Genomic DNA, 11,027 nt, shown 5'->3' with positions numbered 1-11,027 from the left:
GCCGGGACCCCCTGGGGAAACACCAGTCCCGTGTGGCCCCTGCCCATGGCTTGTTCTTGAAGTCAGTGCTCTACGAAGGCCTTGGTAAGAGGAAGTGACCTGAGGAGGTCCCTGCTTGTACCCTGACTGGCTGACCCTGCCCAAGGTTGAGCCTTCACCAGAAGAAGGGTGCTTGGTGGCAGTGCCATACCCCAGGAAAGCCCAAAGGCAGGTAGCCTGGAGTGGGTGCCATAGCCCCTCAGCCAAGCCCCATCCTGACCTGGCCCTGGGTGGTGGAGGCGGGGAGGGAAGCTGAGAGGATCCAGTCGGCAGCACTGGGTGGAGGGACTTGAACTCTGGGGCAAAGGCAGGGGCTCTGCAGTTCCATGGAAGGCTCTCGCCTGGCCCTTGTAGGGACCTTCTTGCCCCCAGGATGACCTGGGGTCTGTCCATAGGTCCCACCTCCATGCAGCCTCCTCGCAGGCCCTCAGAGACCCAGTATAGAAGTCACAGGTAACCCTCTGCTGCTCCGCTGCTTGACCTGCCCTGCACCGTGCAGCAACCACAGCAAGCCTGTACCTGCCACAAGTCCCCACTTCCCTGGGCACCTGCCCAGGTGGGTTGCCACAGAGGAGTGGTGCAGGAGAAAGCATCAGAAAGGAAGACGCCCAGACAGCCTGTGGTGGTTTTTATTGGAGATCAACACCCCAAGAGCCCCCACCCATCTCCTGGGAGGCCAGGAGTAGAAATAAAAGGTGAAAAGCCTCCCAGATCCGTTTCTTTGGCCAAAAGCAGCCACTCGAGCAGGTACGTGGCCCTGTGTTCTCTACACAGATGAGCGATGGGATCTACACCCAAGGACATGGGGAAGACGGGGGCATAGACGGTCCTGGAGCACAAGCCAGGTCCCTCTACTGTCCACGGGGCTTCAGCTGGCCTGGGGCAGGCCCTTCTTGAGCAGAGATGTGAGGTAGCTTCCTAGCTCCTCGTCCTGCAGCCACAGGCAAGAAGGGCTGTTGGTCTATCCCCCTGACCCGCCTGCCCCGGGTGATAGGGAGACCCAACCAGTCCTGCCCTCACCTGGTAGGTCCAGGAGACCAGTAGCACCTTGGTGCCTGGGTCCTCGGAGTGGGCAGCGGCCTGGACTAAGATGGACTCCACGGTCACGGAGCCGTCAGGAAGGTGCTGCACGCAGTGGTCCTTGAGGACACTGCAGGGAATCCCAGTGAGGCCCAGCCTGGCGCCCCCACGTGTGCCCTGCACCCATGGGGAAGGGCGGCCAGGACGCCTACCTCTTCAGGTGGCTGTACACGCGCATGGCCATCTCCTGCTCCTTGCGTGTGTCCTGCAGGTGTACACGGCAGGTGAAGCGCAGCTGGTGCTCGGCCAGGCCCAACTCCTTGAGGGCCTGCTCTGAGGACACGAGCCGGAAGTTCTGTGGGGGAAGAGTGGGTCAGAGCCGGCAGAGACAGCCCCCCAGCCCCATGGCGACTGCAGCACTCACACTGTCCTTCATGATCAGGGTGCCGTGCAAGAGCCGAGGCTTCTTGGTGTCAGGGAGCAGCCCTGTGGGGATGGGGCACTGGTTAGCACTGTGAATGGGGCCACCTGCCCAGCAGCTGCCCTGCCCCCCAACCCCCACCGCAGCTGGCCTTGCCACTCACCCTGTGCCATCTCCCGCTTCAGCAGCCCCAGTGAGATGCCCACAGGGATGCTGGGGCTTGTGGGCAGCGTCACCGTCTCGCCGTTGGCCGGCATGTAGCAGTTGACCCCTGGCCGGGAGATGGAGAGAGCCTCAGTCCAGGCTGGAGGGCCCCGCCTGCACCAGACCCCCCCACTCCCCTACCCTTGCCTGGACTGCCTACGGAATTCCTGCTCAATCTTCTGCTTCAGAAACTCCATCTTCTTGGCCTCGCCGTGCACCAGCAGCACATTCTCTGGCTCCGCCTGGCCCACCAGCTGCATGATGCCCTTGGCATCTGCGTGGGCACTGAAGGACATGTACTCCACCTGCATCTTGACCTCCAGCTGTAACATCGCAGTATGTGGGCCATCAGCACAGGGGGTGGTTCCGAGGGCCTCCACCCACCCAAGTGGGATCCACAGGGCTGGTAGAGAGAGGTGAGGACTCACCACCTGCCGCCCCTCCATCTCCAGCTTGCGCTGCCCACTGAGGATCTTGTGACCCACGGTGCCCTGCACGCAGTAGCCAGGCATGATGACCTGTGGGAGGGAGGGATAGACGAGTGGCTCCCCTGCACCTCCTGCCTCGGGGCTTCCTCCTGGGACATTCCCCCCACCCACCCTTCTGCCCACCTGAACCTGAACCCTTGATGGAGGGCCCTCCCCTTCAGGGCCCACTGCAGACCCTGCAGAAGCAGGCTCAGTGGTCTCAGCACAAGCCCACCCAGGCCTGACCCCCATGATGGCGCTCAGGAAGCCAGGGGCTTTCCTGCCTGGTGCAGATGGTCCAAGACACAGTGAGAGTCAGCCTGGGTCAGACCCCAGGCACCAGCATGCCCAGCCTGCTCCTCCTAATGGCAGCAAGCCCCCAGCCAGGGCAGCCCCTGCCCCCAAGGAGCCAGCCCTGGGGCCCAGACCCCTCACCATGTTCTTCTCGTTCCCTGCCCACTTCCGGAAGATCTGTAGTGACTGGCCAGCATGCAGCATCCCCGGGGTTGCAAACACGACCTTCAGGGCAAATGTGGGGACAGTCAGGGCAGCAGATGCTCCCCCTACCCTCAGAGCCTTCTGCCCTCCCATCTTCCCAGCACAGAGGCACACTGCACCCTGCAAGCGAGCCTGAGCCTGGTGGAACTCCCTGCCCCCCCACAGCTGCACCGGGGCACACCATGGGTCCTGGGCTGTCAGCAAATGCCCGGTCAAAGGCCTTGATGTGCTTGAACTCGAACATGTTCCTCTGTACAAAGGTCTTCCGTATCTTCTGGTTGGTCCAGGGGATGAAGAGTTTGTAGTAGTGATTGGCCTTCTCTGTCAGGCCCGTGGAGAAGTAGATGGGGGCTTTCAGGTCCATGCGCTCCCTGCAGCCAGAACAGGGCATGGTGGGGAGACTGTGGAGCAGGGCCAGCCAGTGGCCCCCATGTGCCCTCAGCCTGGGTCAAGTCCAGTGCCAGGAAGGGTGTTCCCCCACCCATAGCTAGCAGCACAAGGCTTAAAACAACCATCTTGGGCTGCACCTACCAGAAGGTCTCCAGCAGGATGCAGAGCTCCTGAGCACGGCCCAGTGCAAACACAGGGATCAGCACCTGTGGGGTGGGGCTGTGAGGCCAGCTTGGGCAGGAACCCCTGGCCATGCTGTCCCCCTCCAACTGTGTCAAGCCCAAACCACACGGGCAGGCAGTCACTCCCTATGGCTGCCTTCTCAGAAGACCAGCCCTGCTGGCAGCTCTGGGGGCTTGAGGCCCTGTGACAATTGTGTGTAGCTCCTATTTTGTCCCAGCAGAACTGACCAGTGGTCAGCAGACACTCTGGCCAGCCCTTCATTGGGGTCTGAGGTATGAGGGGTGAATAAGCCCTGGAGGAAGGGTCTTCCCAGGGCTGAGCAAACCTTCCTCCCTCTGTCCCTACCCTGACCACATGCCGGAAAGCCAAAAGACCTGTGCAGCATGGCCGGGGCACATGTGGCAAGTCCCACTCGGGGCCCCTGCGCCCTCACCAGCTACCTTCCCACCGCGCTCCACAGTCTCGTGGACCTTCTTCAGGAAGTCTCGCTCCCTGCAGCGCTTGGAGTCCCGGATGGTGGTGGCATAGGTGGACTCTGTGATGAGCAGGCTGGGCCGGCACTTATCAATCCAGGCGGCGCTAGAACACAGGTGGGGGTGGCCAGAGGGGGACAGTCCACACGGGAGCTAGGCTGTACACGGCCACGGCCCTCCTGTACCCTCTGGCGGGCAGCCTGCCTTCTCTGCACAGGCCCAGGCCGCAACGCTTGAAGGGAGATAGGAGGACACCCAGGGGACAGTGATACAGACCACTCAGGGACCCGACACACTCCACTGAGGGTCACTATACCCTTGCAGGGACCTCCATGAATGAAACAAATGCACAGGCCTGCTTACCCCAAATGCCGGTCTGGGGTCATGTTGTAGTCCCCCTGGCAAAGAATGTGGTGATGAGGAGGGGCCTCCTCCCTCTCCTCAACCAGGCAGCCCTTCCTGTGCCCCAAGTTTCCACTGACCGTGTACACCACAGACTCTGAGCCCACTTTAATCTGGAACATGGCCGCCCCCAGCACATGGCCCGCATAGTAAGCCTTGATTTCCAGCTCATCGTCCACCTGCAGAGAAGAGGGCTGACCTCAGGTCTGTGGGCTGCACCGGTCAGAGGGCTGGGAGGTGGAGTCTGGGACATCATTCCAGCCTTTCACTATGCCAGTTTTTTTTCCATATGCAACATCCAGTTCTGGTCAGAAGCAACTGGACACAGGAAATGGGACAATAGGGAAGGAAAGAGGAGAAACAACAGTCTACAGAAGCAGACTCGGGGCACCTGGGGTTTTCAAGCACAGGCTTTAAAAGGATTGCTTTTAACACATTCAGAGAAAGAATTAAGAATATTAGCAAAAGACTAGAAACTATTAAATACAGTGGAAATCTTAAAATGAGAAAACTATAACCCAAATTAAGAATTCAATAGAGCCATACTACCCAAAGCAATCTACATAGTCAGTGCAATCCCTATTAAAATACTGAGGCTTTCCCGATGGCTCAGTGGTAAAAAAAATCTGCCTGCCAATGCAGGAAATGCAAGAGATGCAGGTTTGATCCCTGGGTTGGGAAGATCCCTGGGAGGAGGAAATGGCAACTCACTCCAGTATTCTTGCCTGGAGAATCCCATGGACACAGGAGCCTGGTGGGCTGCAGTCCACAGGATCACACAGAGTTGGACATGACTGAGCAGCTGAGTACATAGCACATCAACATAACCATTTTTCACAGAACAAGAACAAATTTTTCACAGAACAAGAACAAATAATTTTAAAATTTGTGTGGAAACACAAAAGACCCTAAAAAGCCAAAAGAATCTTGACAAAGAACATAGCTGAAGGAATCACACTCCTCAATTTTAGACTATGCTGAAAAGCTACAATCATCAAATCTACATGGTAAACGGAGAGAAAAATGAAGAAAAACAGAACTGGAGTTATCAGGCTCCCTGACTTCAGACTACTACAAAGCTACAGTAATCAAAGCAATCTGATACTGGCACAAAAACAGAAATATAGATAAGTGGAGCAGGATAGAAAGTCTAGAAATAAACCCACACACTTACGGTCAATTAATCTATGACAAAGGAGGCAAGACCATACAATGGAGAAAAGAGAGTCTCTTTAATAAATGGTGCTGTAAACACTGGACAGATACATGTAAAAGAATAAAATTAAAACTTTAGCACCACATACAAAAATAAAACAGATTAAAGGCCTAAATGTTAAAGAGCAGACACCATAAAAGCCTTAGAAGAAAACAAAGACAGGATACTTTGCAGCATAAATAGCAGCAGTATCTTTTTGGATCCGTCTCCTAGAGTAATGGAAATAACAAATGTAAACAAATGGGACCTAAATTAAACTCAGAAGCTTTTGCACAGCAAAGGAAACCATAAACAAAACAAAAAGACAACCTACAGAATGGGAGAAAATATTTGCTTATGATGCAATCGACAAGGTATTAATCTCCAAAATACACAAACAGCTCATACAGCTCAATTATCAGAAAAACAACTCGGGACTTCCCTGGTTATCCAGTGGTTAAGAATCTGCCTGCTACTGCAGGGGACGTGAGTTCAATCCCTGGTCCAAGAAGATTCCACTCGCTGCAGGGCATCTAAGCCCGTGCACTACAACTCCTGAGCCATGGGCCACAACTACTGAAGCTCTTGTGCTTCGCAACAAGAGAAGCCACTGCAATAAGAAGCCAACACACTGCAACTAGAGAGTAGTCCCTGCTCACCACAACTAGCGAAAAGTCTATGCACAGTAACAAAGACCAGTGCAGCCAAAAACAAAAATTATTAAAAAAAAAAAAAAAAAAACCTCCAAAATCCAAAAACGGGCAGAAGATCTAAACAGACATTTCTCCAAAGAAGACATACAGCTGGCCAACATGCTCCTGAAAAGATACTTATCACTGCTAATTAACATAGAATTGCAACTTAAGACTACAATAAGGTACCACTTTACAAAAAAGTCTACAAATAATAAATAATACAGAGGATGTGGAGAAAAGGGAACCCTCCTATACTGTTGGTGGGAATGTAAATCGGTGCAGCCACTATGGAGAATGGTATGGAGGTTCCTCAAAAAGCCAGAATTAGAGTTGCCATATGATCCAGCAATCCTACTCCTGGGTATACATCCAGAGAAAACAGTAATTCGAAAAGATAACATGCACCCAAATGTTTACTGTTTACTATTTACAATAGCCAGGATATGGAATCAACCTAAATGCCCCTCAACAGATGAATGGATAAAGATGTGGTATACACAGACACACAGGACTACTACTCGTTTAAAAGATGAAATTTTGCCATTTATAGCAACATGGATGGACTTGGAAGGCATTATGCTAAGTGAGATAAGTCAGATGGAAAGACAAATACTGTATTGTATCACTTAATGTGTGATATATAAAAAAATACAACTAGTGAATGTAACAAAAACGAAACAAGGCTCACAGACATAGAGAACAAACTACTAGTAGGAAGAGGGAAGAGAGAAAAGGTGAGAAGCATGGGGGATTAAGAGGTACAGGCTCTTATGCATCAAATAAGTTACAAGGATACACTGTACAGCACAGAGAAGAGCGCCAATATTTTACAATAACTATACATGAAGTGTAGCCTTTACTGATCTCCTAAAGGAAATCAGTCCTGAATATTCACTGGAAGGACTGATGCTGAAGCTGAAACTCCAATACTTTGGCCACCTGATGGGAAGAACTGCCTCACTGGAAAAGACCCTGATGCTGAGAAAGACTGAAGGCAGCAGGAGAAGGCGATGACAGAGGATGAGATGGTTGGATGGCATCACCGACTCAATGGACATGACTTTGAGCAAGCTCCAGGAGTTGGTGATGGACAGGGAAGCCTGGCATGCTGCAGTCCATGGGGTTGCAGAGAGTTGGACATGACTGAGCAACTGAAGTGAACTGACTGACACATGAAGTATAGCTTTTACAAACCATGAGTCACTGTACTGCATTCCTGCAACATGTAATATTGTAAGTCAATTATATTTCAACTTTAAAAAGAAAATTCAACAGATGAATTTAACAGCACATTATATACAACCAAGAAAAGAATTAATGAACTAAAATAAATAGAAAAGGCTATCCAGCATGAAATATAGACATGAGAACAATGGAGGGTCTGGAGGAGAAAGATCTCCATTCAGCCTGGAGGGAGCTGGGGGCAGCTCCAGGGCCTCACACCTGAGCAGGAAGGGAACAGGTGGAGCCAGCACAGCCACCTGCCAGTCTGCAGGAAAGGACAGAATCCCACAAGTCGCCCAAGAGAATTCTCCTGCAGATGGAAGACTTGAGTCCTGGTAGTACCTGCTGCCCTAGAATTCTGAACCTAAGGGAGAAAGTCTTTAATAATAAAGGCGAAATAAACCCATCTGCAGACAAATAAAGTTGAGAACATTCATCACCAGCAGATCCATACTGATGCTCTTCATTGCAAATATGAAGTGAAGAACATGGGAAGGAGCAGGGACACAGCTAGGGTAATGCAGATGGTACGTGGCAAATGGTGAGGGCCTTGGGGCCTCATAGGCTGACAGAATTAAAATCCTGCTATATGGAAACAAGAGCTGGTGAGTAGGAGAGGGGTAAGTGAATTTAAGATGCTCTGAGACGCTTTCATTGTCCAGGAAAGAGGCAAAAGTTCCAAGTACCTTAGAGCTGAGTTGTCATGGATGTGTTTTGTAATCTCTGCCACAAAAAGAATTACGAAAGAACATATAATTACTTACAAAATAAGAGGACAAATGGAGTTTTAAAGACTCAGTCCGGAAAAAGACAATAAAGGAAATAAAACATAGAACAGGATGAACAAACTGAAAGTAAACAGAAGAAGATACACCTAAATCCCAAATTATTACACGTGGAGTGCACACCTCTCCTACAGGACAGGCCATCAGGTTGCATTAAACCCAAGCCGTGGAAAAGAGTCACATTTAAAATATGATGCAGAGGGACTTCCCTACTGGTCCAGTGGTTAAGACTCTGCACTTCCACAGCAAGGGGAGCAGGTCTGATCCTTGGTCAAGAAACTAAGATCCCACATGCTACACAGTGCAGCCAAAAAACAAAAATAAAATATGCAGCAGAAAGGATAAAAGTACTAAGAAGGGCAAGGATTCAAGGTGTGGGAGGGGCGAGCTTTCGCCAGAAAGGTAGACTCGAAGATAAAGCATTATTGAGGATACACAGAATGATTCAACTCGACAAAGGGTTCAACCTGAAAAATAAGATGACCCCAAATGTCAGACTCATGAAAACAAGCAAAACCTAGACTCTTGAGAAGAAGACAAATCCATAATCCTTGTTATAAATTTTACATTTGATGTCACTCGCCTGCCTCAAGTCTTACCCCTCCACCCTGAGTCAGTCCACTGCAGTGAGCCCACACTCTGGTCTCTGACCCACCCGGCCTGCTCCTATGTACTCAGATGGCACAGTGGCCCTCTTTGGCCTCTTCCACGCACTCAGGCAGAGCCAGGGAGTGGCAGGGGCCCTGCTCAGTGCTGGATCTGAGCTGGGCCCCACGCTCACCTTCTGCCTCCAAGGGTCCCTGGGATGGCAGCAGAGTGAGTTGGGGGCGGGTAGTGGGGGGCTGACCTGCACTGTCTGGTGGAGGTGGACGGCCACCACTTTCTTCATGCAGTCCTTGATCATCTGGGACGTGAAGAAGTTGGCCTCGCCCTTCTTGTCCACGGCAATTTTGCGGTAGTCCTCCAGCAGGATGGGGCAGATGGCTTGGGTGGGCTGGGTCATGTAGATCGGCCCATCGTAGCCCACCATCTCACTGAAGTAGGGGAGTGCCCCGCAGTGGTCCAGGTGGAAGTGGCTGCGGGCGCAGCACCAGTCAGCTGGATGCCCCCCAACCCCCCATTCAGCAACCCTACCGCCATTCCTCTGCTCACTGAGGGCCCACTGTGTGTCAGACACGGCCCTGAACGTGGAAGAGGGAGAGGGCAAAAGGGACTCAGGCCCAGGTGTCCAGCGACGCCACCAGCAGGCAGTTACTGAGGGATCAGCTTCACGTTCCAGGAAGGAACAGGAAGGGGCTCAGGGCAACACGAACCAGGATGCCACTTGGGTGGGTGGTTGGGTCTGGGGTGGGGAGGGCGCCCACCTGATGATCACGCAGTCCAGAAAGTCGGTCAGTCGGCCGCTGCGGGTGATGTAGGAAAAGTCGGGGAAGCGCCTCTGTGGGGGGAGAAGCAGAAGTGTCAGGATGCCGCCCACCCAGGGTTCAGGTGACAGTCGGGCAGCCAGGGCTGTGGGGACGGCCCCTGGGTCAGGGTGCAGTTGAGCCTGACATCCACACCCTGCAGGCCCACTGAGGCCACCAACTGCTCAGAACCCCTGAGCATGTAGGGCAGAGGTCAGGCTGCTGAGCCAGTACATGAGAGCTGAGACCCCCAGCTGTGCCCTGGCTCCAGTACAGTCTGGCCCATGCAAGTGCTCCACCTGTTGGGTGACCGTGGGGGCTGCCCTCCTACCAGTGCCCACTTGCCCCCCTGTTCCCCCTCTGTAGTCAGAGCCTGAGACTCTGAGGCCCAGGTCCCTTGGTGACGACGCCGAGGAGCAGGCTGGATGCCAGGCATCCCACCCTCGAGACTCACATCGTCGCTGAAGCCCATGTGCATCCCACAGTCCAGCATGACGTTCTTGCCCGCAATGGACACCAAAATGCAGCTTCGGCCCACATCCTGGCCAGCCCCTGTATGGGAGGACCAGTCAGAGGCACGGCCATGCCCCCCTCTCTCCCACTGCCCGGCGAGGATTTGGGGTAAAAGAAGCAGTAAGAAGACAGGACTGTTCAAAAGTGAGCGGTGAGAAAGATGCCATAGGGGAAAAGAGGCTGGAAGGAGAACCCTGCAGAAGCCCCTGGAGAGGAACCAGGTGCGAGGACAGCGTGGGGCTGAAGTGGCCAGAGGGGAACCGGAGCCAACAGGTAGGAGAGGCGTGAGGGCACCTATGGCGGGGCGGGATGCGTGCTGTGCCCTGGTAGGCCAGGGGCTAGGCCACTGCAGCGGGAGGCTGGGTGGGCTATTCTGAGAGTGCACCACAGAAGAGAGCATGTAGAGCTGCGGGGGACAACACTGCTAGAAGACGCTGCGGACATATAGCCGTGGCAGGGGGGCAGGTTCCCGAAAAGCCCCGGGCACCTGTGCACAGAAACCCCGGCTGTTCCGATTCTGAGTGACCTGCTGTACCTCCTTCGCACCAATGTACTGTTTGGGCCTTTAAACTATGCACTTACATCTTCCGCAAAAGGCAAGCTGGGGGGCGGGGGGCGACGTTGGTTTTTGTTTTTAACGCTGCGCCGGTCAAGCAAAACAAGGTCTGACTGACGTGGGGTGAACGGCTCACGGGTAAACGGAGGCTGCAGGGAAGCGGGGCTCGAGACATATGGAACAGGTGGAAGGCAGCGAGTGCGCGAACGCAGAGGCAGGAAGAAGGTGCACTGAGCACCGGCGCTGGGAGGGGGGCCGCGCGGCGAGGAAGACACGTCCCGGGGTCCCCGGACCTCGGAGCCCCCAACCAGCCTTCTTCGGGCGCTCCCCGCGCCGCCCAGCACTCACCCAAGGGCGTGACCCTGATCTCGGGCATCCTGCCGGGCAAGCCAAGCGAGCGGGAGGGACCACCACGGTCCCACGAGACCCCGGGGCCCGCGACCGGGTCCCGGCCACGCGCACCTAATTCGCGGCTGCGCACTGCGCAGGCGCAATCCCAACGGCGCCAGTTTCCGGCGCGCCGGACGGAAACGCTGGCCCGCGCAACGGGCTTTCTGAT

The 11,027-nt window shown here is 54.0% G+C and overlaps 2 protein-coding genes across 2 annotated transcripts in view; one reads left to right on the top strand and one right to left on the bottom strand.

The window, feature by feature from the left end:
- Nucleotides 1-11,027, top strand: part of CPTP (ceramide-1-phosphate transfer protein) — a 17,847-nt gene that overhangs the window by 2,839 nt on the left and 3,981 nt on the right. The window contains exon 2 of the mRNA XM_010850011.1: nt 4,893-4,900. The gene's annotated coding sequence lies outside the window, so the exon portion shown is untranslated. The remainder of the gene's footprint in view (nt 1-4,892; nt 4,901-11,027) is intronic.
- Nucleotides 653-10,961, bottom strand: CPSF3L (cleavage and polyadenylation specific factor 3-like). Its single transcript, XM_010850010.1, has 17 exons — nt 10,817-10,961; nt 9,854-9,951; nt 9,361-9,434; nt 8,844-9,072; nt 4,178-4,276; nt 4,059-4,093; nt 3,663-3,801; nt 3,181-3,245; nt 2,831-3,020; nt 2,587-2,670; nt 2,113-2,202; nt 1,845-2,007; nt 1,644-1,751; nt 1,484-1,545; nt 1,272-1,414; nt 1,060-1,189; nt 653-970 (listed from the first exon to the last, which is right to left on the bottom strand). The coding sequence occupies exons 1-17, from the start codon at nt 10,842-10,844 to the stop codon at nt 908-910; spliced, it is 1,800 nt and encodes a 599-aa protein (XP_010848312.1). The 5' UTR covers nt 10,845-10,961; the 3' UTR covers nt 653-907.

The sequence above is a fragment of the Bison bison genome, unplaced genomic scaffold (assembly GCF_000754665.1).
Source record: "Bison bison bison isolate TAMUID 2011002044 unplaced genomic scaffold, Bison_UMD1.0 scf7180017864289, whole genome shotgun sequence".
NCBI lineage: Eukaryota > Metazoa > Chordata > Mammalia > Artiodactyla > Bovidae > Bison > Bison bison.
Note: the sequence above shows the minus strand (reverse complement) of the source record. Positions and strands in the feature narration are given on the sequence as shown.